General features: G+C 48.5%; 10 protein-coding genes across 10 annotated transcripts; 5 read left to right on the top strand and 5 right to left on the bottom strand.

Moving 5' to 3' along the window:
• The first annotated feature begins 893 nt into the window (after positions 1-893).
• On the top strand, positions 894-3,192 carry EDB91DRAFT_1095575 (HIT-like domain-containing protein). Its single transcript, XM_041316944.1, has 13 exons — positions 894-916; positions 985-1,206; positions 1,500-1,539; positions 1,594-1,685; positions 1,745-1,921; positions 1,993-2,072; positions 2,125-2,225; positions 2,277-2,314; positions 2,370-2,508; positions 2,537-2,565; positions 2,614-2,643; positions 2,681-2,709; positions 2,778-3,192. The coding sequence occupies exons 2-13, from the start codon at positions 1,083-1,085 to the stop codon at positions 2,907-2,909; spliced, it is 1,011 nt and encodes a 336-aa protein (XP_041183495.1). The 5' UTR covers positions 894-916; positions 985-1,082; the 3' UTR covers positions 2,910-3,192.
• Positions 3,193-6,301: 3,109 nt separating this feature from the next.
• EDB91DRAFT_252476 (uncharacterized protein) lies at positions 6,302-7,225 on the top strand. Its single transcript, XM_041326604.1, has 4 exons — positions 6,302-6,728; positions 6,780-6,860; positions 6,913-7,029; positions 7,082-7,225. The coding sequence occupies exons 1-4, from the start codon at positions 6,570-6,572 to the stop codon at positions 7,127-7,129; spliced, it is 405 nt and encodes a 134-aa protein (XP_041183496.1). The 5' UTR covers positions 6,302-6,569; the 3' UTR covers positions 7,130-7,225.
• Positions 7,226-11,893: 4,668 nt separating this feature from the next.
• On the top strand, positions 11,894-13,102 carry EDB91DRAFT_1076883 (uncharacterized protein; the record flags this gene model as incomplete). Its single annotated transcript, XM_041314898.1, has 6 exons — positions 11,894-12,074; positions 12,135-12,304; positions 12,537-12,603; positions 12,762-12,837; positions 12,865-12,991; positions 13,049-13,102. 6 exons carry the CDS (start codon positions 11,894-11,896, stop codon positions 13,100-13,102), a joined length of 675 nt encoding a protein of 224 aa, XP_041183497.1.
• Positions 13,103-13,455: 353 nt separating this feature from the next.
• On the bottom strand, positions 13,456-15,794 carry EDB91DRAFT_1095613 (PCI domain-containing protein). Its single transcript, XM_041316945.1, has 10 exons — positions 15,509-15,794; positions 15,374-15,452; positions 15,073-15,322; positions 14,948-15,022; positions 14,758-14,895; positions 14,601-14,700; positions 14,300-14,548; positions 14,119-14,252; positions 13,956-14,068; positions 13,456-13,900 (listed from the first exon to the last, which is right to left on the bottom strand). The coding sequence occupies exons 1-10, from the start codon at positions 15,525-15,527 to the stop codon at positions 13,729-13,731; spliced, it is 1,329 nt and encodes a 442-aa protein (XP_041183498.1). The 5' UTR covers positions 15,528-15,794; the 3' UTR covers positions 13,456-13,728.
• Positions 15,795-16,461: 667 nt separating this feature from the next.
• On the bottom strand, positions 16,462-17,246 carry EDB91DRAFT_252588 (uncharacterized protein). Its single transcript, XM_041326605.1, has 2 exons — positions 16,614-17,246; positions 16,462-16,562 (listed from the first exon to the last, which is right to left on the bottom strand). The coding sequence occupies exon 1, from the start codon at positions 17,178-17,180 to the stop codon at positions 16,614-16,616; it is 567 nt and encodes a 188-aa protein (XP_041183499.1). The 5' UTR covers positions 17,181-17,246; the 3' UTR covers positions 16,462-16,562.
• Positions 17,247-17,278: 32 nt separating this feature from the next.
• EDB91DRAFT_1095618 (ribosomal protein L1) lies at positions 17,279-18,800 on the top strand. Its single transcript, XM_041316946.1, has 5 exons — positions 17,279-17,370; positions 17,416-17,598; positions 17,648-18,085; positions 18,145-18,265; positions 18,339-18,800. The coding sequence occupies exons 1-5, from the start codon at positions 17,314-17,316 to the stop codon at positions 18,404-18,406; spliced, it is 867 nt and encodes a 288-aa protein (XP_041183500.1). The 5' UTR covers positions 17,279-17,313; the 3' UTR covers positions 18,407-18,800.
• Positions 18,801-21,289, bottom strand: EDB91DRAFT_1193269 (mitochondrial small ribosomal subunit Rsm22-domain-containing protein). Its single transcript, XM_041320559.1, has 7 exons — positions 20,868-21,289; positions 20,551-20,821; positions 20,372-20,505; positions 20,138-20,319; positions 19,936-20,076; positions 19,389-19,872; positions 18,801-19,333 (listed from the first exon to the last, which is right to left on the bottom strand). The coding sequence occupies exons 1-7, from the start codon at positions 21,250-21,252 to the stop codon at positions 19,020-19,022; spliced, it is 1,911 nt and encodes a 636-aa protein (XP_041183501.1). The 5' UTR covers positions 21,253-21,289; the 3' UTR covers positions 18,801-19,019.
• A 90-nt stretch (positions 21,290-21,379) lies between these two features.
• EDB91DRAFT_1233646 (uncharacterized protein) lies at positions 21,380-23,445 on the top strand (the record flags this gene model as incomplete). Its single annotated transcript, XM_041321118.1, has 9 exons — positions 21,380-21,425; positions 21,553-21,623; positions 21,673-21,855; positions 21,901-22,399; positions 22,474-22,581; positions 22,636-22,781; positions 22,857-23,007; positions 23,087-23,313; positions 23,368-23,445. 9 exons carry the CDS (start codon positions 21,380-21,382, stop codon positions 23,443-23,445), a joined length of 1,509 nt encoding a protein of 502 aa, XP_041183502.1.
• Positions 23,446-23,776: 331 nt separating this feature from the next.
• On the bottom strand, positions 23,777-24,095 carry EDB91DRAFT_1242036 (uncharacterized protein; the record flags this gene model as incomplete). Its single annotated transcript, XM_041322146.1, has 3 exons — positions 23,777-23,876; positions 23,938-23,992; positions 24,053-24,095. 3 exons carry the CDS (start codon positions 24,093-24,095, stop codon positions 23,777-23,779), a joined length of 198 nt encoding a protein of 65 aa, XP_041183503.1.
• Positions 24,096-25,262: 1,167 nt separating this feature from the next.
• EDB91DRAFT_1095626 (uncharacterized protein) lies at positions 25,263-25,963 on the bottom strand. The gene is made up of 4 exons (XM_041316947.1): positions 25,772-25,963; positions 25,698-25,721; positions 25,548-25,640; positions 25,263-25,488 (listed from the first exon to the last, which is right to left on the bottom strand). The coding sequence occupies exons 1-4, from the start codon at positions 25,776-25,778 to the stop codon at positions 25,382-25,384; spliced, it is 231 nt and encodes a 76-aa protein (XP_041183504.1). The 5' UTR covers positions 25,779-25,963; the 3' UTR covers positions 25,263-25,381.
• Between the last annotated feature and the right edge of the window lie 61 nt (positions 25,964-26,024).

Raw genomic sequence — 26,024 nt, forward strand, 5'->3', positions numbered from 1 at the left:
ACAGATCAGGTGAGCTGCAGCAAGAATTCACGCCCCTAAGCATACTGTCATTACGCAAACCCCTATACAGTGGAATGGTGCAACTACCTCTGAAAGTGTGCAGACATTTTATTGATCGAACATGTCTTTGTTGACCACGGGCAGCTGTTCTATTGAATCCAACAAGCAGAGGATGACATCAGCGGTGGCCAGAGCGTGACAATGGCGTCCCCTTACCTAGTTCTGGCGACCTCGTCAATATGTCCCAAACCTGTCACCGATCGGCCGGAGCCTGCAAGGCTAGGTGACCGGCATTGTAATCTGCCAGTATTCTCTGCATCTCTGTCCTCCCTACGATTCACCATCTCCAAATGCCCGCTCGCCCACACCTCACTGAGTCATGGCCGCCGAGACACTAATTTTTCGGCGTCTCAGCCACATGTGCTCCTCTCGGTCGCTACTGTGTAGGACAGAAGGGTTCATTCGTTCGTTCACCTTCTCTACCTTCCACTGTTGATCGGTTCCGCAACCCCTGTATGTCTCGCCACCGCAGAAAACTAGCATCATACATCAATATAACGACAGATCCTCGCTGCGTCAACAACAGGGACGATCGCAACACAGCCCGCAAGTACCTGCCACAGCCGCATTCGCAAGTGGAGCTCTTTCACGTCCGGATGGAACTCGCTGATTGCTTGCCGGGGCATCATGAATCACCCGGAATCGGGCTCATATTAGGTGGAGCGAAATATCACCTTTGCCTCGAAGAACACCGAATCGACAACTTCCACCTAGTGATGGGTGAGTTAGGTATACAGATTGCGTACCGTAGAGCACCCTCCGGTACGCAATCTGTGTATCAAAGGACGCATGTTTCTTCTACTAGTACTTGGCGATGGGTGCAATTGGAACGTGAGCAACTGGGCGCTGCCTAAGTCTAGAATGTTCTATTAGCCTCGACTCATAGTAAGTAGAAGAAGGAAGGAGCACTTCTCGTAACGTCACCTGTTGGCGCCTAACTCCGTCGGAGTCCCATCATTCTCCAGATCTGCAGAGTCATTATTTAAATTCGCCATCGTGATGCCACGTCTCGCATCCCCGCAATGCTTCCTGTAGCTGTCATATCGGATTGGTGGTATCTCGGTGTCGTCTACATTATTGAGCGCGAGTGGAGGGGGGTTGGAATGAGCTGCGTCGTTCGACTTCCTAAACCTAGAATTATGTACTGTCCCAATCGAATTTCAATGACATATTCACCTTTACCTCGAAGAACACTGAATCAATAACTTCCACTTACTAGTAGTAGTGATGGATGAGTTAGTTAGGTTATCAGGTATAGTAGTCTCCTCTATCAGACCTGTAGAAGAACTTGAAGGAAGAACTCCTCGCGTATCATCTTATCATCATATGTATCATCGGAGTCCCCGGTGAAAATCGGACAGTGCGAGTAGTACTAGCTGCGAGTATGTCTCGCCAGTATCATATCATACCGTCTTGATTCTATATTATAAGTGTCTCAGTGGTCTATGTAGTTGCAAGATGTTTCGGCTATACTTATCGGTAAGTTACTTTATTCGAATTGATATTGCTTGGGTATGACGATCAGTGTTTCAGTGTCGTCTATTGCTACGACCTAGCTGGACTCATAACTGGTATGGAGAACATTGACCTGGAAGAGTTCGTCTTTGACCGCGTTCTGGATGAAAGTACGTATGTATCGGCCCAGCTACTTGACGGGCCAACAATTTTCGTGTTCTTGCATTAGACACGCTCGCACATACTGTCGCTGTTCTGGGCACACTGCCATCCCCATCGACTTCCTCCGCGCCCCTCCGTGCCATAATTCGCTTCGAGCGCACGGCACTACCATCTACACTCGCCTCTCAGCTTTCATCTGGCATTCTCGAATCCAAAAAGCAGATCGGAAGCACCGACATTGCACGTCCCTCCTTTTCCCTGCCAACCAAACGCTGATCAATCCGTCCGATGCCATTTAGTATTCATGGTTCTTAGCCTGGCTTCACAAGCGCGATGACATCCCCGACATGAAGATATATGTCATCTGCCCTGCCACAGACGTCCACATTCGCAAGGTTCGTCTTATTCATTCATTTTTCATCATTCACGTTGATTGCCATGCGCTAGTATACAAAGCAGGACGTGCTCATGGTGCACGAGACACCTGCTCTCTACCAGTCCATCGTCCAACCCTACATACTCGCCTTCGACCCCGCACGCACACAATGGTACTCCCTGTCCCTGTCCCTATCCCTGTCCACAAGCTGACACTACCACAGGGTTCAGGACATCCTCGCAGGCACCGCCGAAGCATCTAGTATCCTCAACGCCTCTCCGGACTTCCTCATCCTTCCCGATATGAAATGGGACAGGACCTAATGTCTCCACCCTCTACCTCCTTGCACTCTATACGCACTCTGACGTATCATGTATGCGTGATCTCCGTAAGAAGCACCACTTGGGCATGCTCAAGACCCTCAGGAGAGATGCTCGGAGAGTTGTGCAGGATAAGTGGGGCATTGGCCGTGGTAGCCGTCAGGATGTACGTGCATTATCAGCCGAGTTATTGTAAGTTGTTCCTCGGTGGTCAAGAATCAATGTGAATCTATTGCGCAGACCACTTCCACGTGCATATCGTCCACACTGGTCCATGTTGGGCTGAACGGGATGGCGGTGGGGCAAGCCCACCTACTGGATGATATCATTTCGTTGGTACGTCATGTTTCCCTACCTTTGTCCTACAATCTCATGCTGATGTATGTTATTCATTGCCTCCAAAGCTCGAACTAGACCCTGACGATGGCCCTTCCATCCTCGAGCACATGACGTTCACTTATGGACTCGGCACTGAACATGGGTTGTACAAGCCCATGGCCGCAGCACTTGCAGAGATGCATGACGATGTGGATTAGATGGCGATGAGAACGGACGACAGGGGACTAGGAGACCGTGAAAGGATATCCATATAAAGGTCTGAGACCAGCAGGAAGTACTAACAGTGTAACACTATGCACGAGAAAAATCCCCCGCAGAGATTCGAGTACTGTGTCCGTCGTAGAGCGCAATACCCCCGTTTGTAGCTGGGATCGGCGCCCCACTGCGGAAATACATGATATCGATGAGTAGGCTCTAGACTAGCCTGACTGTACTACCACGGATGCTCGAAATCCTCAACATCTCAAAAATGAGAGATCGCTGTATCTGTATTGTTGTGGTGGCACGCACACTTTTCAAAAATGCCACCGGAGGCATCTTTGCAAGCAGCTGATTGGTGCACAATCTGCTGTTCTGAACTTGAACGATTTCAACTTTAACTGATCTCGTTGCTGTCGAAGTCTTTCCAACCGGCACTCAAAATCAGATAGTCAAAAAGCATGATGTCGAGCTTCCAGAGTGATCTTCGTAGCTTAAGGGAACATTTATCCCAGCACTATTTTTGAAAATATTTTGACTTGGGTGAAAGAGCAATATTAATGTCAGTTCGATCTCTAGAGGACACCGTGACGACTAGGTATCAACTGTCCACAGTTCTTCAAAGAAATGCCCTGCTTCAGACAGGTTGAAGCGAGCGTTGCGGATAATAAACAGGAGGACAATGAGATACGTTATTATCAAGGATACAACAAGCTTTGCAGGGCGCATTTAATTGAGAAGAAACAACCTGCAAATCGAAAAAATGAAGCCTTGAGCTCATTAGAGCACCGAGTAGACTGTAATATGGCACCAAGGTACCGTCGTGATCCTGACGACGATACAGAGAATTCCAGTGGGGTATGGAGCGAACCGACCTCCAACGGTCGTACAATAGACAACGAGCGACCGAGCTCACTATACGGAGATGTCAACTTTTGGATTCGACAGTAGGGGCATCACGAAAGCTAAGAATTGAAGAAAATATATGGGAGGAAAGTGCATGAGGCGCGTGTTGAAAGTTAAGCGCGATCGATCATGTATTCGCTTTTCTTCGTGCTTGACGCTTCATGAGCGAAGTCAATTGACAACCCATCGTCCAAAGACACCTCGACCAGAGCCTCCCCTGCTCCAAAAAGCTGAGCATCTTGGATTCCGGAACAGACAAAAAAAACTCACATTGATCGATATATGCTTAATGTGTATACCTAGAAACCAGCACTCTATGGAGCTCGTGCTTCCTTGGTACACTGACAGAAGATTATATTCCAGCGGTCGCAGGCATCGAAGAGCTATTAGCTCAAACTTTAAAAAGTCACCCGTGATAACCTACAATGCGGGAAATCAACCAACCTACGCGATCCCAATCATTCCGACTGATTGCTGCCTACGATTCATCAGCGAAGGTCGTCCAGTACAAAAAAGGGATGGACACTGACTGGTTCAAATCTGAAACACAAAATAGAGTACATTTGTCAAAGGACCAGACGCTGTGAGATAGGCAACAGAAATTTTGCAAGGATTAAGATCTGCAAGTAGGTTTTACTGAGGTTCACATTCCGTGCCGATGAACCTTGCTTTCCTCAATGACTTGACGCTGCGCGGGAGATATGGCAATGGCTTGCGACGACAACCTGTGCATGTATTATATGTGTAGCATGTTCATCGTGTAGGAACCGTGGTGCGAGAGAATACATATGAACTAGAAGCTTGAGGATGTATAGACTCGTTCTGAAAGTGAAACTCAGCGTGCGCCATTCAGAGGAGATGGAGACTTGCCCGTTGGCTGCAGAAAAGTCTCAGTCTTCGACTTTTCGCGTTGGCTGAGATGTGGCAACGATATACGATCCGGTTGAGTTCTAACAACGATATCTCGGTAATCCCAGTGGCGAGATCAGGACCCAGGTGGCAGTTGAAACCGCAGGAAAATAATATTGTGCCCAAAAGTATGTACCGCTGTAATTTGGCGAGTAATGTGCGACATCCAAGACTCCAGGTGCCACACTATCGCCTTTCCATTGGGGTCAAATGTTATCAGACAGTCGTCCTATTGCCAGAGTTTTCATGGAGGTCCAATATATAAAGTTTCTCGCTTGTGGGGGGAAGCCGATCAATAGGTTTCTGAATCTTAGACCCGAGAATCCAAGGGAGGCTGCAGAAACTTTAGCTTGAATTGGCAAGCGGAGTTGACCACCAGGGTCCAAAGTCACTTCGATTTCCAGCTGTGGACCTAACGCAAACCTGACGCCCATAAACTATTCACGATCCGCTGTCGTCCTGCAAAACTTGGCTCAGCTTCAACCGCTCAGATGGCTTTTCGCTACCGAATTTCTTGAATTGCTGATCTTGAAGAACGACGAGAGGCTCGAGCAGCTTCGATACCCCTTCACGCACCCATGGACCCCGCAAATGCGAGTCGCCTACGATGTATTGTGCCTCCCCACGAGGGTATGCAAGACGGCGTTGCACTTCAAGTTAGATTGGCCACAGCTCAGCATCGCCAACCGCATTGATAACAGCAAGAACTGGACACCGCGACGGTGAAAAATCGCAGTTTTTTCATCAGCAACGGAGCTGGAGTTCTTCATGGTTTCTGCATCTTGACGGTATTTCTTCTTATGTTGGATCATTCGGTTCGACATTCTTCACATCTGGATGCGCGGAAATTTTTGGAGAAGTTGAGGCAGCTTACAATGCTTGGGGGGCACTGAGCCGGATCATAGTCACTGGTGAGTGTCTTGTTCACTCAAACTATGTTGTGTTTTTGGGGCATATCACTACTGGAGTGGCAATGGGCGCCACTCGTTGATGTTGATGAGGGCGGTTGCGCCAGTTGAGACTTGGGGATCCAGTCTTGATGCAGTCATAGTGACTATCTTGACTCACGCCAATGCGGCTTGAGACATTTTGAGGGCTTGAGGGCACACGCTGAGTTGTTTCCATGTTTCATGATGGCGGTTGGGAACTTGCCTGGCTCGTGCGCACAAAGTAGCGTGACACCCCTTTTTGGGTCACGCAACGCGTCACACCATTGTGTCACGATGTCCTCGCAGAGGGAGTGACTGGGCATTGCGTATTCTGGCATTTCGAGGGGATGCAGTCGCTCAGCATGGTTTATCAGCATATTGCAGATATGTTGTGTATCATACAACTGAGAGTTCTCCATAATAGAGTCTCCACGCACTTGAGCTTGACACTGACTCTCTTTGCCAGCCAGGGATCAGACGGGACGTAATCCTTATGATGCTCTAAGCAACACATAAGAAAGAGGTTGAACGGTTCGTCGAGGCCGGTGCTGTGTATTGTGGAGCTTGAATGTGCAGGTCCTACGACGGTGGTCCGTAGGTTTGATCAGAGCAACCAGACTGGTGCCCACGATGGTCATGCTGTCCCTCCTGCCCCGTCTTGTGCCTCTCGTTCAACTTGCGCTATCGATGGCTGGTTCTGGATAGAGGTCGCCCATGACGATGCTTAAAGGATTGGTTCCGCGGAAGCAAATTTTGTACCAATATTTGATGATCCACAAGTGCCACATCGGAACAGGCGCCCACCAGGCATTCGGTACTAGCTCAGCCCTGTCGGAATTGCGAATTTGGGTTCTAGTCCCCGCCTTCTCAATTTACTTATTTTCGCTTTGACCCTCCGCTTGTATTTAATCCCCAATGCCTCCACGCAGGTTAAACGACATTCCTTTTCCTTCCTTTTCACTTGTGTTAAGTCAGTATTCGACAAACAAGATGAGGCTACCGAGCTACAGGAATTCCTATTTACTGCGTTTCCACCCTTACCCGAGAGTAAAGTTGAGCCAGCGTGAGATGATGGTGAGCCACGCGAACCTGATCCTAGCGCTTTTTCTGACACTTGTTGCAAAGCAAACTATAGATGATCGTCTCAGCAGCGAGTACGACGCTGTTGAAGATGATGACAGTGCTGGGCCCGCGCTTCTCATCTTTGTATGCGTTTTCTTTAAATTGTCTTGCAGCCTTGCTTAGTCCTCATTTGTAGCCTGACCTCCCTGAGGAGCAGCATCCCAATGCCGTGAATCTGGAGGAAGCCATGAAAGATGCCGAGGCAGGCGCCCAACCTCTCGTCAGGCGTCTAAGCTTGACCACTCTGATCATCGTACGTTGGCTAGCCTTGCTTGATCGCGTAGCCTCACACGTTACGTCGACAGGACCTTGCATCACTAGTAGCGAGGACGCTAACTTTGAAAACCAAGTAGCCGCACAGGCGTTACTCGACGCTAAAATTTATGCTTTAATAAGCTGGTACCCATCTACTAATTCCGGTCATGCTGTTGACTCTCCTTCAACTTGTATATCGCCCACGCTGTCATTGTACCATACGATCGCTCGTTAAAACCACTCAAATTTGCACTATTCGATCTATCCCTCCCTTGCTCTCTATATCATCTTACATACACGCATACCTGTGCCATATCATCCCGTCAATACATCTAGTGGAAAGGTTTCTTGCAACCTGGTCAGTGAATTCGAGAAAGCAGCAGCTAAGCTTTACACTCTGGTACATAGGCAGACCATAGGAGAGTCGATACTTAGTGCCGCCAACCTTATTGTGCTTCCGATCACAAATGTCCGCTAGCCAGCGCTCATTTAAAAATTTAGGGAGCTTATTGTGTTCTAGTCTCCTAGATATGGACATCGCAAGCTGTGTTTGAGGACAGGGAAAGAAGCGTACCTGTGAGATTGAAAGCTATCTGCAGACATAGACTTGTTCTCGGAACCTTATTAGGCTCGAATGAAACCACATGACTTCTCCCTCTGATATGCTTCTCAGGCCTAGACTATGCCGTGGCGCGCTCGGATGCAATACATTAAGTACGGCATGCGGGGTGACCATTTGGAGTCTCAGTCATGATATCGTGCGACCGGATGCGAGCGATAAGAATCCAGAACCTTGAAAGACATTAAGCCAAGACTCTTAAGCAAAGAATGTAACCACCCTGAACGTCTTGATATGATAGAGTTCATGAGGAACCACTGTGCAAAAACTTTGATAACAGCTGCGCCGACACTTCATAACATCACTACCATGGACGGACATGAAATGTGTTGTTGTAGAAAAGCATCAGGAACGTATATTGCGGACAGAAAGTACTAGTAGTAATGATGCGAGTTCTCTTTACTCGCATGCACTCATCAAAGGAGTAATGCAACGGACGAGTTTTCTACTAGTGCGCAGTCGGACGGCAGTCCATCCTCGCCTAAATCTTCATCAGGAAACCCACTGCCGAGCGAAGTGACTTGTAGCAGCTTGTAGCACAGCGCTTCTTTTGAATCGACTGTAGCAGCTTGTAGCAGCCAGTAGTAGCTGAAAGGACTAAAGCCTCCATACTGGCTCCGGGACTTGTTCCGTCAAAATTATAGTTTTAACTTCAAATGGTTTAGTTTGATTTGCTATGACGTGCTACCCGAGCTCCTGTAGCATTCGACTACTACTGTAGCAGGGCTTTGCTACTGCGCTTCGGCTTGCTACGTAGAACTATATAGTTCGAAATATCCCACTGATGTTGATTCTGTTAGTTGATCTCGTCAAGAAAACGCTACAGATGCAAACCTGTCTAATGATGTTTAATGTCCTAACGATAGAAAAAAACACGCACCGCGTTACATACCGTGCGATTTGACCAAATGAAGTCCCGCCCAGATACTCAGAGAAGGGCAGTGTGTGCGGAGGGTCCCGCAGAGGTCCCAGTATCTTGAGTTTCGGGATCAAAAGTAGAAACTTCTCAGTTAGAGACCCGAGTGGCGTTGATACTGATGAACGAGATTCGAAAGTGTCCATTAAGGAGGTTCCGGCGCCAAGGGCCACAAAGGTTGCACCGATGTCGTCTTATGCATCATGACAGAACGCGCGGCTGCATCGTAGCGCTGACGGGCAATGTTAATGACCCACCATGAAGCTTCGCTATCCTCACTCGGAGGCTAGCACAGAACCAGGACGCCGAGTGAAATCCGAGCGCACGGATGTTGAGATCTCGAGGTAAGGTCGTTATGTCTGTACGAGCAATCGCGTACGTCGGTGAACTTCCTGAAAAATAATCGTCTTAAAATGGAACGACCTTCCGCGAGTTCATGACCAACATGTGGTGGGCTGCTTTGTTGATTATTTGTTGCACCCAAAGTTGACCACGGCGTCGAACGGGCCGCCAGGCAGGCAGAAACGAAGTGGCAGCCTGGGATGATTAGAACGGCTGGGAGCATCTGAGTGAATGCACTGGGGATCGTGTAAATTAAGTGTCACATCTTGCAGCAGAGCAAGAATCTGTTTGGTTGTGTGTATAAACAGCATCAAGCCACGGAAAAGCATGCCATAGACATCACAAGGAAAATAATAATAGTAGTAAATGCGATTATTCGATCCACTTCAATACATACTCAGGTACCCTATGGCCTGAAGAGCGACTGGCGACCATCAGCCAACTCCGAATGCAAGAAGGACGGGCTTACTGCACGGCTTGCTTCCGGGGAAGACCAGCGGAGTTTTTCACTGGGATCTGAACCAACGGAGAACCAGAAAGCATTCGACAGTCGAACTATTGCATGTACGTTGTAGCAGCAACCGCACAGTAGGTAGTTGCTAGTTGGGGCCTTCATAAAACCTGTGTCTTGACCTTGCGACCCTTTGAGCTTGACCTGGGAGCGCAGCGACAATTGCAATACTGAGACAGTCACGAACGCAAGTGTCAGTTCAAAGTCCAGCATATAATTAAACACAATCAGTCTTGCCTTGGGTTCATCTTCAGTTCGCATGGACGCTTCATGAGTATGCAGAACGTCCGTCCTACGCGTTCACAGCAATTCCATCGTCCAAGATATATCATGCTAAAACCGAACCTGCTCCGGAAGGTTGAGCATCTTGAGTTTTAAGAACAAACGACGCACTCACCTGATACTTCGTGTTTGTCTACTCGAACAAAGTAGCCCGCCGCTCTATGGATCTTGTGCTTTCTTGGTATACTGACAGGAACCTGGAAAATGATATTCATGTGTGTCGAAGGTTCTGGCAGCACTATCAGCTCGACCCGTACTTGATCGCTCATTCACGACCTACAATGAGGAAAAACAACCGACCAACTAACCCAAGCGATCCTGAGTGGGCTATTGCTGAGGCCTTTAATTTAAATCAAGAGCGATAGCATCAGTGAAGGTCGTCACATACGAAAAAGGGACAGAGCACTGACTTGTCCAAGTTTGAAACGCGAGCCAACTCGATAAAGGGCCAAACGTTGTCACATAGGTGAAGGAGAAGCCAGAAAATCTGTAAGGTAGGGTAGTCCTGACGAAGTTCAAATGCCGTGCCGATGAATTTTGTTCTCGTCAATTTATTTGAAGTTGTGTAGGAGACGCGATAGTGGCTGCACGCGAGCAGCGACTTTTCACTTATAAACTTTCAAGGGGAAAAATCGATGGATTTCTTAGACTCCAAGAATCGATGGCTTCAAGCTTCGGTTGTTTGAGGCGGTAGATGAGTTCATTCAAGGAGGCTACAAAACTGTGGCTTGAATTGTCGAGCGGAGTTGTGGATTTAGAACCACTGGGATCCGAAGCCCACTTCAATTTCAGGGTCAGTATGATACTGAACCAAATGGAAACCTGACGCCCACGTCGACGAGCCACAATATTCGTCCTGCAAAACAACACTTCGCTTAGCATCAAACCACTCAAGCTTACCGCAGACGGGCAACTCGCAACTGATTTTTTTTGGATCGCTGATTGAAGAATGACTCGCATACGAGCGACCTCGATGTACGCCGACGCGAGCCACAATATTAATCCAATCGTCCTGCAAAACAATACTCGACTTAGCTTCAAACCTCACAAGCCGTATCGCAGAGGGGCGACTCGCAACTGTTTTTTTTGCTTTTTTGTTTTTGTTTTTGTTTTGGAAACGCTGATCTTGAAGGATGTCTTGGACGCGAGCGATTACAATACCCCTTCCTCACGCATCCATGGACCTCGGAGTCGCCTAAAAGATTTGTTCACGAGGACATGCAATACTTGGTCGCATGTCGAGTGAGGTGATCACAGCTCAACATCGCCAACTGCGTCGACAACAGCAAGAACCGAACAGTCGACTGCATGACGGTGAAAAATTGCGGGTTTTTCTTCACCAACGGAACTGGGGGTCTTCATGGCTTCTGCACCTCGATGACATTTGTTCTCATGTTCAATCATCGGACTGGAACATTTTTTTCCGCCTGGATACGCGGGAATTCATGGCAAGGCTGAGGCAGTTTACGATGCATGGGGGGCGCTGAGCCGGATCATAGTCATTGTGAGTGTCTTGTTCACTCCAACCATGTTTGTTTCTGGCATATCACTACTGGAGTGGCAATGGTTGCCACCTGTTGATGTTGATGAGGGCGGTTGCACCAGTTGAGACTTGGAGGGCGATCTTGATGCAGCCATAGTGAATATCTTCACACCAATGCTGCTTGAAATATCTTGCGGGCTTGATGGCACACTGTTGAGTTTCCTTCATGCTATGATGGCGGTTGCGGACTTGCCTGGCTCGTGCGAGCGTGCGCGTAAAGTAGCGTGACGCCCCTTTTTGGGTCACATGGCACGTCACAATGCTATGGTGTCACGCTGCTCTTTGTCTTCAATGCACAGTTCGACGTGGGGCATGTCGAGGGTCTCAGGGTAGGTTTCCAGCGAGTTGCAGAATGAGTTATCAGTGTATTGCGGATATATCGTGTACCAACACACCGACATCTTTTCATAAAGGAGTCCATGCACTCGAACCTCGTGTACTGACTTTTCTTTTCAGCCAGGGATCAGATGAGGCGTCTACCCGTACAGCATCCTTATGATGCCGCACTGGACCTAAGAGGTTGAAACAGGTCATCGAGGTCTATGGTGTGTTGTGGAGCTTGCACGTCCAGGTCCTGCAATGTTGGTCTGTAGTTCGATGGGACAACCTACATCTGTTTGACCGCACGAAAAGCAAGTAATGTTTGGTAATGGAGGCGCAGGTTGTGATTGACGCTACTTCTTTGATGGAGGTGGAGCTGGCTGTCCGCTTTGTTGCGCAGAGCCTGCGTTTTGAGGCGGGGGTTGGGGCTGGGGCTGTCGTGCTGTCCCAGTGCCTCTCGTTTCGCATTATCAAGGGCTGGCTCTGGATGGACGTCGTCGTCGTTTATGGTCAGTCAACGATCAGGTCTGGAAATTGGTCCCGCGGCAGCTAATTTTGTACTGTTGAAGATCCACGAGTGTCAAAACTGGACCAGACGCCCACTTACAGACGTGCTGTCCCTCCTACACCCAGTCTTGTGCCTCTTGTTTGGCCCCATCGACGGCGAATTCTGGATTCGGACATTGTCGATGATTATCCCTTGAAGATTGATCCCACGGAAACAAATTTCGATATTTGGGTATGCGCCAGCCACACTGGAACAGGCGCCCACCAGTTATTTGGCACTAAAGCTCAGCCCTGTCGGAACTGCGAATTTAGGGTTCTAGTGCCCTCTCAATTCAATTATTTTTTTCCGCTTTCCTGGTATTTAAACCCGAATGCCTCGACCCAGAACAAACGACATTTCTTTCCTTGATTTCACTTGTTCTAAGTCTCTGTTTGACTAGTAACATGAGGTTGCCAAGTTATAGGTCATCATATATGATTCGGTATCACCCTTATCCCAGGGTGAAGTTAAGCACACGGGAAATGTTGATGGTGGGTTATGTGAACTTCTGTTGAGCGCTATTTTTGATGCTTCTTGTCACGGTCAGGCAACTAGCCAAGATGATCACATCTTGATGATGGTGAGCTACGCGAACCTCATTTAATTACTGTATTTTTGATGCATTCATTACGAAGCAAACTCGACTCAGCCAGGACGACGCTGAACCAGAACAGGACGGCACTGAATCAGAACAAGACGACGCTGAACCCAATATTCTCGTTTTTGTAGGTTCTCTGTTCACATCCACTTAGTTTTCAACCTGAACTTCCTGAGGAGCAGCAGGACGCACATGCTGCAGATCTGCCAGAAGCTGTCAATGTCGCGGAAGGAGGCGGTGAACCTCGCGTTAGGCCTTTGAGCTTGACGACGTTAATCGTCGTATGTTAGCTAGCATTGTTTCATTTGCGTTTACTCACTCGCACGTTACGTCGCCAGGTCCTTACGTTGTTGATAGCAAAGCTGGCTTTCGCAACCGGTTGGTTCGCATAGCCGCGCAGGTCAGGCCTTTTCGTTAAAACGGGCGAACGGATCCGCTTTCGCAAGTCACACCCGGTTCACATTCTTCTTCACCATTTGTTGATTCTCTGTCAACTTTTTCGCATCATGCTATCAATGTACCCACTCGCTTCTTAAAATGCTTTACGTCGTTTGCTCTCGATGCTACTTATCATCTTAATACACTTGTACCATACCATATACTCGTACCATATCGTCAATATTGAAAAGAGATCAAGCTTGTGTTTCCTTCAAAATGTGCAAATCGGGGGAATGAATGGTTGATCTGACACGCGAGCTATTTCCCCGCTTGTCACTACCTTGTATTTGGGTTGCAATTTTTTTGGTCAAAGACAGCCTGAAGCACGGTCCAACTTATGGAAGCTGTTCAGCATGGTGACACTGCATTGATGGACGAAAGAAATCTCAGTGACGTATGTTAGGCGTCTCGCCTGCATAACGTGTCACATCCAAACGCTAAGTTGGACCTTTGTTGCTAGATATTTGGCTAGACAACGCGCAGGATATTGCACACTTCTTGTTGAAAGGCTTCGAGAAACATCGGAAAATGCAATCATAAGTCACGACACAACGTTAGGAGGACTGCCACAAGGTATCGATTAGAACCCCCCCGCCGTCACAAAGTCAGAGGGGTATCGTTCAGGTGGCATGCCCATCATCGGCTCTCCTCTTGCTGCTGCAGCAGTCTTCGCTACCACAGTAGCATGCAAGCCCTCGAGTGCTTCTGTCCACTTCTCAAGTGCGGCATAACGCTTCTTCTCCAGTGCGTGGCTGTGTTTAAGTCAGCATGGGGCCGTGTAAGACAGAACGGTAGAGGTTTGTTCACCTTTGATCCAGTTCAAGGCGCATGCCGACTTGGTCGATCCGGCCATCAACCTTTCCCTCGAGGATAAGCCCAATAAGGAGCTCCTCGACCTCGGCAATTTCGACGTTAAGTTGCTAAACGACTGTGAGCGTCAAAGATAGTTACAAACGATCGAAACAATCACTTTGGCGAGGAACGAGAGCTCAAGTCTCGTGTAGGGTTTGATGAGGTCAATCAAGTAGGACGTGCGCAGACTGCGTAGAAGTTCGCCGATATACGATCTGATAAATAGATCATCCATAATTGTTGACCGGTTATCTGCCGCCGCGTTGAGCACCGTGCATTGGATAAATGAAGGGCCCAACCTCGTAAGATCTTCTCAGCTAGGTGAACTTCTCTACGTTGATAGGCGTCTACAAGATCTGTCATGGCTTTGATCTGTGAGTCATTCTTGTACGGCTTTGTCTCCTGGGAGTCGAATGGGTTGACCTCAGATCCGGTGAGCATGTTCGCGAGGACAAGGTACTTGAGAACTTGGATGCGTTGCGGAGAGCCGGCTTCATCGTAGTTGCGGAAGGACTCGAAAAAGTCCTCTGAAGCACGGTTCCACTGTCCTGCATGGTAGCGTCAGACATAAGCGGAGATCAGGGGATGAACAAGAGTCACTTTCGCCCATCCACATCTTCCCTCCGCACTCCTTGATGACACCCATAATCCGCGGATGTGGAATTGCGGAGCGCACACTATTGGATGCATTATAGATTTCCTATGTTCGACATTTTGACTATGACTGAGCGGCTGAGGGAGATGCTAGAACACGTACCTTGAGCTTCTTGACGTTACGCATCTCATTGTGCATTTGAATCTCGAGTGCATAGATCTCGAGGAGCTGGGTACCCCGTTGCGACTGGTCTTCGCTATCCATGGCAGCTTTGGTCGTGGCGTGCAAGTCGCGGATGAGCTGGTTGGCAGAGGCTGTTGAGGTTATATATATGAAGAAAGATGATGGGTACCTTTGACAAACGCCCGTACTCTTTTCGATCTAGCCAAAGCTTCGCAAGTTTCAAGTTCGTCTTGACAGACAGACGCTACAGGGGATGTCAATCCAAGAGCGTTAATTCATCATCGCAGTACTCACGTCGTTTTTCGCCTCCTCAAGCGCATCTTTGGTCGCCTGATAGAATCTTTCTAGCACATCTACCTCGACCGGACCACTCTTCCCACCACCCACGTAATCAAGGATGCCATTGATGGTCTTCTCAGAGTAGTTTCGTGTGACTGCAGACTTGGTGTAGGTGAGAAGTTGAGTGTAGGTCTTCAACGCTTCTGCTGGTCTGTGCAGCTGCAGGAAGAGTAGTTTGGTGGATTGCTTCAGAGCCTTGAAGCCCCTGGGAGGTAACCATTAGCATACAGTTGGTTCATGGGCAGGGAAAATATACCAGTCCCCTTTCTCTGTTTCCTGGTCTGCTATAGCGCGAAAGTCTTTGAGTGCTTCCTCTGGATTATCTTCTTTCTTTGCTGGGAGAAGAAATGTATCAATGACTCACGCCAAACACCAGCCTGAGAATACCCACATTTTGCAGTATAGTACATGTTCTCTACATCAGCACTCCCGGATTCATTGGCTTCGTCACCATCAGAGTAGTCGAAGCCGTAATCCTGCAAAATTGTTTGGGGTCAGCACAACCGTCCAAGGGGCTGATAATGAGAGTGCGACCTCATCATCACTGCCCTGCATGTAATCGGCGTCATCGTCATCCATCGTGTGTGTGCGTTTATGCGGTTAACAACGAAGACGTTTGGCTAATATCAATGATGAAATGATGAACGCGTGCAGCCTCACGTAGGAGTTCAGTACGGTGGCGCGCCACACAACTTGAAATTCTCTCCTGTTGGATGAAGTGCACAGCATGGCAATTTGTGAATGAAACAGGCTGATATCCTAGTTCCTGGAGACAGATTCGAATTCGTTGGTTCACAGCCGTACATTCACATTCAGGGCCCATCATCACAATCTCGTGTATAATGGAATAGGCTGGTCGTAATGGGTATACTGTGGTAAAGATACGTGCAGGCATCGCGGAGAAGGTCAAATATCTATGATAGATTCAGAAACTGAAACGCTCGGAGAGACACTCATAGTATCATGAACCAGGCGCCTTGTCCAGAAAGATGACATATTTGCACTCTTCTGGAAGACGTTTGGTTCACGATGGGATAGGATAATATGGTTGGCACTTATATCGCTAGACCTTAGAAAGCTTCATAGTCACGTGGATGAAGGTGGATGAGCGGCGCATCAACAATGACATGCGATGGTCGACGCGTGTTCCCTTGAAGACCACCACATCACAGTGGGAGTGAGCGAAGAGCTTTCCCGTCAATGTCAAGGAAGCCGATTGCATCCTCAAGACATGTCTCGGCATGACTAGCAACGCGCAGATGTGAGAAGTACGTCATGATCAAGACGTTGACAGCAATCGCAAGCTTTGTGGCAACGTTCTCAAGACCTGACAAGATTGTAAGCGCGGTTGTCGGCCAATATCTAACACATTATGAGGCCTCAACAAACAAAGTCCGATTGTAGATCCTCTACGTATGCACCTCTGGATAACAATGAAACTGTGACTGCGAGATGATGCCATGAGTATCAACCTACACCAAAAGTAATGGACATACTCATGCCGATGGCCTTTGGAATGCTCTCCATTCATTAGGCCAGCCGTTCTTTGGCGGTGTATCTGTTGGTATGCGAAGTTCTCTAGGGAACAAACCCCTCACTCTGGACTCGACTGCTCGCTTCTCCGGTTCAGACATACTCTTCATAGCCTCCACCTCAGCCAAGCTCCTCGCTCTTGGATCCTCTTGCTTGTTCGCTTCCCTGAACAGCCTCGGGTCAATCTCCTCCAGTTCCTGCATTGCCTGTCTCATGCACTCGAATTTGCGCTGTAGCTCCGCCTCCCGTTTCTTGCGTAGGTGTCTTTGATGAAGGAGCCAAGCGCGCTCAATGGTCTCGTGCGCTTGCACAGAGGGAATGGCCCGCTGGAGAGCGCGTGCGACATCTGGGCGCCATGTACCAGTAGGAGATGCTTTGTTGCGGATATTCGGTGGGTACAAGTAACGGCGGATGATGTCTTTTTGTGGGTCGGAATTTGATACTTCGCCCTTGTGGGTCGAGTAAAGCCGCGCAGACAGCCCACGCATTGGCAACGGCAAGCCGTTCGGTTTCAACGCTGAGATTGACATGACCTGTAGCGACAATGAAAGTAAGCGGTGAACGGTGAGGCCTTGCAAGGTTGCCAACAAATTTCAATACCGTTATTCATTTTCCCACGGCTGCTTTACTTGAAATTCTTGAGAGCACAACTGGTGACTGAACATGTCTTCTTCCCTTGGGCTGCTCTGTCGGCAATGTTGTCGTTCAATTCTTAGTCCAGTAAGTATCTACCCGTCTGAAGCATTCTGGTCTGAATTTGTGCAGCGTCCAGCACTCGTTAGAGAGTTTTCCTCAACGTCCGTCGTAGCCCTACGGCGAACGAAAAAGATCCCTGTGCTGTCAAAGAAAGCTCTAGCAGCAAAAGCAAGAAAGCGCGCAGCGAAGGCTCGCAAGCACATATACGAAAATGAGAAGATGCCTCTTGAAAGTGCTATTGACGTGATCCGTGTATGTCCCCTCGGCCATATTACAACTCATTAACCAAATATCTCGGTAGGCGGTCGAAGTTGCTAAATCAAATGCTACCTACGAACTAGTGATCAAGACTGCCATGACCCGTGGCTCTATTATTCCAAAGGGTCGTATTGCTCTCCATCGTGAAACTAAACCTCGCCCCGAAGACCGCATCCTCATATTTGCTGAGGGCCGTCAGGCAGACGAGGCAAAGAGCGCAGGTGCACACATCGTCGGTGGAATTGAGCTGGTGGATGGTATAATCAGCGGCAAACACCAAGCAACTACCATTCTATGTTCCACGGCCCTCATCCGGACTATCACCCCCAAGCTCGGACGTATCCTCGGTCCGCGCGGTTTGATGCCTTCGGAGCGTCGAGGAACGGTTACAGACGATTTTACCGGTTACTTGCGACGTCTTTCTGGCACGGCAGAGTGGAAAGGCGACAAGAACGGCGTCATTCGGATGCCCATTGGCAAGGTCAGCATCTTTCCCTCGCTCGCCGCGATGTCCTGCCTAACATATTTATTTACCGATAGCTCCACTTCCCAATAGAAGACTTAGTTAAAAACATCAGACAATTCGTGACTGCGGTCAAACGGGTGACCGGGAACCAGAAAGATACCGAAGAGAAGGGGAAGAGCAAAAGCGTCAAGCCCGGTGAGTTCCTACCGTTTGCAGTCTTCTCCGACATTTTGACCTTTTCTGTTACCATTGCTGACTGAGCGAATAGTCAATGCCATCACCCGGGTCATGTTGAGCTCAACGCAGGCACCCAGCATTCAGATATCGGACATTTGATGGAGGCTAGAGCAGTGTTGATCGGGTACTAGGCTAGACCATGGAAGTTTCAATTTCAAATAGTCTGCTCGAGGAGCAATGCGCTACTCGTGCATTTTTGCAAAATAACCTTTACCTTGCCATTAACCATTGGAATATTGAAGTGCCTTCTTTGCTTCCATATCCTAGATGTTTCACGAAGTGGTCCCACCACCATCCTCTGTTCAGGGCTCCTTACTGGCTCTTCTCATTCCCTCGGACCGTCAACTAGGAAGCTTAGACATGCCAGAAGGTCCAAATATTAACTGACCCCTGGTACAAGTTCGCCGTAGCGCATAACACGTTGAGATGGCGTGTTTAGCACTGACTTGTACGTGATCGATAATGCTTGATTGGTCGAGAGTAGCATATATTTGTAGTAGACCACGAAACCTATATTTCACTGGTCACATCTAGGTGACGGTTCGTTAGGTTTCCCTGACTGAGTGGAGCAACACTAAGTTCGATGAGAATGATACTGGTGATACATTACTTAAATTGAAGTAGCGTAAGTAACGTGTGATTGGTGGGAGGGTGATTGGTGGGAGATGAGCAGAGCAAATGCAAGAGATCCAAACAAGAAAAATGATTTCCACTATCGCTCAGTAAGCAATGCGAAGTCTTCCTTCTGCACTGCACGATCGCGTCTGGAAGCCTTCTTCCTCTCCTTCAATGCCTCCCCCACATTTGAATAACTTTTCTCGCCTTTCGGACGGTCCCGGCCCTTTGACCTCTTCCCAATATCATCTCCCCTTGACCCACCTTCACCTTTTGCCCGTGTAGACTGGATCCTCTCCTGTGGTCGATTTTTTGGCGGATGAGGGAAAATATCACCCCAGGATGATTTCCGTGCGTCATAAAATGGTTGTTTACCTTGGGACTTCGGAATAGTGAGACGCATGATTTTGCCTGTACCACATGTGAGACTGGTTTCGAGATCAAAAATAATGATTGGCGAACAAACCTTCCGAAGTGCATGCATCAATGATGATGTGCCCGCTCTTCTTCAAAGGTGGGAAGACAAGTCGTGGCCAATGGAATGCCTCGTGTCGCAGCGCGGCTTCGACCTCCTCTGAGTTTTCAGCTGGTATAATGTCCGCAGTAGTGCGGTCAGTTGTTTCAACTTCATGTCTCGTCTCAATATGATTTGTGTCGAGCACAAGCTCCTTCGTCACCCTCTCTTCCTTTAGTCTGATCTGCTCTGCCTCCTCTCGGCCGACAGCACCAACGCGTCCTATACTGCCCATCTGCGTGGCAAGGCCTTCACCCACTGTACTTGGGCGCGGCCCGCGTTGAATCGCAACATAAGAATACTCGATGTCTTCATGACCCTCGCGTGCATGCTTCGTGAGACGAACGAAGGGTGGACGTTGCAGGCGTTGGGAGAAGCCACACACTAGGCTCACAGATGTCCCAGAATAGAGAGGACATGAACCATCGTGCGGACACTATGGCAGGAGGACGGGAACGTCAGTATAGCTCATTGGAGGGCAGTGGAGTCCAACACCCACAGGAGCAACAACATGGGCACCGCGAACAGGCCAATCTGCGGTTTCGGGGTCATTGAGTTCTTTACGCCCCATCTCAAGGAGATATTCGCGTGCTTCTGCAATGTTCTGGAACCCAGCTTTGGTCTTGTGATCAATAAGAACCTAGATTTCATTCAAGAATATTAGACGGTGACTGAGTAATGAAACAAAAACGAAAGCTCACGATGGTGTGTGCTCCACTTTCCCACAACTCTTTCACGAACTTCTTCCTCGCCAGGGGTGTCTGTAGAGTTGAAAGCATGAAAGCAGACAGGGCGAGAGTATCACGCCCTTCTGTTCGCTTAATTATATCATCTTCCCGGAAAGACTTTTGCCAGGTTGCGCTCAGGGCGCCCAAGTCTGTATCTGTTTCATTAATTTAGCGAGTGCATAGCGAGGGGCAGCATGCATACATTACCTCTCAGTAGACGTTTGCCTATTGCAACAAGTCCCTCGCGTTTATCGATACCGAGGTATATAAAGATATTGGATGTGGAGAGGCGCGGTTCCTCGGAAGTGATATTGGGCTTCTGAAAGGTATTCATCGATGCCCTGATGTTCTTCAGCAAGTGCAAGTTGCAAAAAGATAAGACGTACCATAATCCACTGCCTGTACCTGCGCCCCAGTCTATGACGCGTTGTACATTCCATTCCGGACCTAATCTGTGCTTAACTTGATGAAGCACAGCACAAATGGCAGAATAATGTGCAGGAAGAACGACCGACGCGAATGCTGTCCCGTCACGGTCGGAGTGTCGCGCCCCTTGCTTATAAGAGCGATATTTCACGTCGTACGAGTGATCCCATCCTTCGCTCTCATCAAAGAAGAGACGCGTTGCATCACTGTGCAGCTGTATCTTGTCAGAAGCTGTTGAGTGATTAGAATGTGTAGATAATCATTTCATTCGACAAACCATCTATCAGAGCAGTGATCGACTTCTGCAATTCAGTGGGCATAACAACAGCACCGATTTTTTTGCTCCCAAACCGTGCTGCAGGAGACTTGCGGTGCTCGCTACGCTCAGAGTGATCTTCAACGAAGTCCTCCGCGTCCTCAGCCTCCTCCAGGTCCTCAATCGCCACAGTTTCAAGCTCGCGTGGGGGTCTCTTTGTCATTATGTGCTTATGGCTTGTCAAAGAGATATCTATGTCTTGCAAAAGCACCTTTAGCGAGGGGTCGATGTCCAGAGCTGCGTTGGGCTGGGTTGACGCCGCAACCGCTGACGTTGAAAATGGGGGGCTAACATGACGAGTACTGTGCGCAAGGATGCGCAGAGTAGCGGATGTACCTCGAAGCATCTTAGTAGCCTTGAGGAGGTGACCCACTCAGGTCAAGGTCGAAATTCTGCGATTATGTAATTGAAGCTTTACTAGGTTCGTTCACGGACCTGGCAGACTCTACTACACAGACGCGTCCATCCCATTAATGACTAGCAGGAAACAAACTATCCCAAACCATTCTCGTAGCTTTGGTGAGCGTCCTGCCAAACGGGTCAAAGTAGATGATGAGTACCAGGCGAACATATCTTCCGCGGAACCGTCGAACAATATGGAGGATGTTACTGGACCAGCGCGACTATCAGACAATGATGAAGTAAGGTCTAGAAGACGAAGTTGAACCAGGGCCATCGAAAAATGAGCCTAGAGCGTCAGACCTTTACCTCGACACAGTGCGCCATTCAATGAAACCTATCCCGCGTTCGCTTACAAGACCTTTAGATCAATCGAGCACTGCTCGACTTTGACTTTGAGAAAGTGTGCTCCGTATCTATGTCAAACATCAATATATACGGCTGCTTAGTCTGTGGGAAGTACTTCCAAGGACGAGGTCGCAATTCGTATGCCTATGCGCACTCCATTCATGACGACCACCACGTTTTTATCAACCTTGAGACAGCAAAAGTGAGTTGAATGTTAGTTACGCGTATATGGACTCACGTCAAATAGGTGTATGTCCTTCCAGATGGTTATCTTGTCTCTGACCCATCTCTCGAAGACATCTCATTTGTCCTCAATCCATCCTTCACGAAAGCCTCCGCATCCACCCTCTCCTCACCGTCCCATCTCCTGAAACCTTCCTATGATCTCTCGTCAAAACCTTATCTGTCAGGTTATATTGGCTTAAACAACATCAAGCGCAACGACCACATGAATGTTATTATACATTCCCTCCTCCACATCCCTCCTCTACGGGACTACCTCCTCCTGTCCTCCTTTCGTGGCAAAGAATCTGAACTTGTCAAGCGATTTGCCGCTCTCGCCAAGAAAATATGGAATCCCCGACTATTCAAAAGCCAGGTTAGCCCTCACGAGTTTCTCCAGGAGGTTAATCGCGCTAGTGCGGGCAAGTTCCGACTCGAGCAACAAGGGGATCCTGTCGAATTTCTTGGCTGGTTGCTCAACCGGTTACACAAAGACATGGGTGGAACTAAGAAAAAAAACTCAAGTGCGTTGTGTGCAGATCGACTGGCCTGCTGTCTACCCGCATTCGGCCTGCGAATTGATGCATGAAATGAACAGGTATTATTTTTTCGACGTTTCAAGGAGAACTCCGCGTGGAGACACAGCAGGTTGTTGTCCGTCCGGACTCTACCGGTTCGGAGAAGCCGCAGTTCGATATTGACAGAGGTGGGCTCGACTTGGACGGTCACCTGGACCCTTATTCATGAGAGTGCATGTCAGACATCAAGGCTACTGTATCGCCGTTTCTCTTCCTAGCAGTTGATCTACCTCCACCGCCTCTTTTTCAAGATACAATCGAAAAGAACATCATTCCACAAGTTAGCATCCACTCGGTGCTCGCCAAATATGATGGTGTCACCACGCAGGCAAGTTTAACCCTTGCTTTCCGCTTCTTTTCACTAAACTGAACTGATATATTATGAATGCATGTGCATTCGTAGGAGTCTACTGGCCAATTACGCAGGTACAAGTGCCAACGCCTCCCACAGTATATCATTTTACACTACAAGCGATTCACAAAGAACGCTTTCGTCGAGGAGAAAAACCCGACGATTGTCACATTCCCACTCAGAGGAGTTGATTTCCGTGAATGTGAGCGTTTCGTAGCCGTGCTCACGCGATAATCGCCTCGGCGTAAATGATTACTGATGGTACAATTCATATATTCTAGATCTTGATGCAGCTCCAACGCATCCGCCGACCGTATACGATCTGATCGCCAATGTAACCCATGAATCAGTTGCGGGAACCACTCGGGACAAGGAGAACACGATTTGGAAAGTTCATCTCCGCGCTGCTGGTGGGGGCGGCGAGGGCGAGAAATGGTTCCAGATCCAAGACCTCATCGTCGAAGAAACACGCAAGGAGATGATCTTCCTTGGGGAGACTGTACTGCAGGTGCGCATCCATGCATGTATTATGGTTTATAGGATCTTACGCGTTCAATATTAGATATGGGAGCGGCGTGCTGCGAACGCCAACGGCAACAGCGGTAACGCGTCAACGAAAATGGATGTTGATCGACGGTGATACCGAAGTATAGGTTAGACATTAGACTGAGGAGATACCGGAGTATCGTAAATAACAATGTGTGACATCCCGGCCCCCCATAATACCGGAGATAGAAACATACATTTTACATGACATGATACACACCAGCGCATGTGAATGGAGCTCAGCGAAGCTTACGCGTTACACCGTCCAGGACAACACATGAAAATGTATGAAGTTGTTAATGCCCCTTTTTCCGGGCACAAGGAGATCGTTCGACCGTGCTCTCCGCGGTGACCAGAAACCGGCACACCTTAGGGGCGCATACCCTGTTGCACGTTACTCGATGTTGTGCTAGCGCAGTATAATGTCACTTTGCCGAAGGATGCGGCGACGGGGAAGGAGCAGGGGGTTTCCCTGGCGCCTCGGGAGGTGATGCTGTTGATGTGTTCATGGGAATCGGCTTTTGACTGATGGGTCAAAATTTAATGTCGTTGTGATACGATCGCGCAATATGCATGGCAAACTCACTTCGCAGCGGCTTCTTCGAAAAGAGGTTTGAATATGTAGACGCCCGAAATAACACCTGGTTTCACAGCGGAGATAGCATTAGCAATAGCGATTCGGTCGACCCCCTACTTCATACCTGTTAAACCTGCGAATACATATGGCATGAGCCGCCGTAACATGATGATGTCTTTGCGTGAAGCAGTCTGCAAGCCACAAACAAGCACGGCAACCTCATTTTTCAGAAAATCAAACTCAGCGAATATGAGCGCGCCGGGTTTCTCGAAAGTCCGGTCTGTCCGGTCTGTCCGTCTGTCCGGTCCGACCTACTACAACAGCCATGCATCATTCTGATAGTTATCGAGATTCGAGACTGATCAATTATTACAATTGTTGAGCTTGCAGGTTGCAAGTGTAATGCAAACACTTTCAAACATCAGTGCACTCTCACTCGAGAAACGGGCTGTCCAAGTCAAACGAGCAACCTCAACGCTCGCAAATGCGGCTTCGAATATTCAATCAGGATTCAGCTGGCTCGTTATCTCGAGCAAACTCGCTGAGCGAATCGTCCGCGCCCTCCGTTTCGTCTGTAAGGTCAGGCAACTCGAGGTTATAACGATCCCACGGACGGACGAATAACAGTAGCTGCCCAGGTTGAGTCAAGCAGGGCAGTGTAGGAGCAAGCTCCACCGTGACAACGGTGGCATCTCGATCACAGCAACGAGACCTATATATGAATCGGGCGTAAGTAATCTAGTTTGGGAACGGGAGGCTCTGAACTCAAGGGGTGTGAGGTTGACGATGCGCAATGAGCATTTTAGCTTACTTTGCCTGATAGATATTAAATTAAGTATCAATATAGCAAGGCAGGGGGCACGGGGGCACGGGGATTTCGGATGCTAAGTAGTAAGAGGGACTGCATGTTCTACGTCGTGGTGGTTGGTAACCCGGCCTAGGGTGCTATGAGCTAGGTAGTTCAATTTGCTGCAGAGCTAATTCTGGCACTGAGCGAGCCTGAGGTTTGCAGAACAGGCAGTGTGTAGTTTCAAGGTCAGTGGCAGTGAGCACGTTTGTTCCTCAATTCCTCGCGGTGCAGGATTCCCAGTCTTAAAGTTCACTTCGCGGACAAGGGTATATAGGTCGATTTAGAGATTTTTGACGAGGAACTGAGCTAACACTGATTCTGATAGACTGTTGTACATGCAAAAAGCCAGCAGTCAAGTGGTCTAATGGATGGATGGACCCCGCGAACTTTCGAGATTTCCGGTCACTTGGCGAATATGGATTCACCTTGCCCTGCCTGAGGCCTGAGGTCCGTTGCAGATCAAAGAGGCAAACAAGTAAATTTATGTTGTCAAAAATATAACATCAAGTACACCTCTCGAAAACGAACAGAGTAGGTCTTTTTCGTTGTGTTATAAACCCAGACGAATGTTCTAAGCATAGAGGCAAGCCGTTGTATGTAGCGTCAAGTAGAAACATTAATGCCCAATTTTTCACAAGCAATCTGCGCCGCTTTCTCTTTGGCGGCGGCTTTGTGGTTATCAGTGGCAGTACTGACGGTTTCGCCCGCCACTACGAATGATGACGTCTCAGACGAATTCGTTCAACCTCAAGAGATGGGCAACACGTGCCTTTACAAGTTGTTGTCCATGAGAGAGCATGCGGCGGTCCAGACGAGAACTCAACCCAACTGACAAGGTGAGTTCTTTGGCGGGATTGGTAGTCTTCACAGTCTCAGAATTAGCATCACATTGCTTTACCTGAAAAATATCTGGACTTGCAGTTATTCAGGGCAACAGTGTAACCTGGATAAATGTCAGCATCATTCAGTAATAATCCAGTCACGATAACATACGCGACATTATGTGCAGACGGCAGATTACGATCAGGTGAGGCTAGTAAAGTGAGGAAAAATCCAACGCCTGTCTCGTACTCCAACTACATGCGTATTTAAACCTGCAGTTTCAACAACATCCCACAAGGCAGCCAAAGTGAATACCGATAGCGTCTGTGTCGGCCTCGGATTCAAAATGAACGCGGTTCCGTAGCCACAACAAAATATGTCCCGTTGCATTCAATCAGAAAAACTGCGCAAGATAAACATAACT

The sequence above is a fragment of the Suillus paluster genome, assembly GCF_016628075.1.
Source record: "Suillus paluster strain FC165 chromosome Unknown EDB91scaffold_2, whole genome shotgun sequence".
NCBI classification, from domain to species: domain Eukaryota; kingdom Fungi; phylum Basidiomycota; class Agaricomycetes; order Boletales; family Suillaceae; genus Suillus; species Suillus paluster.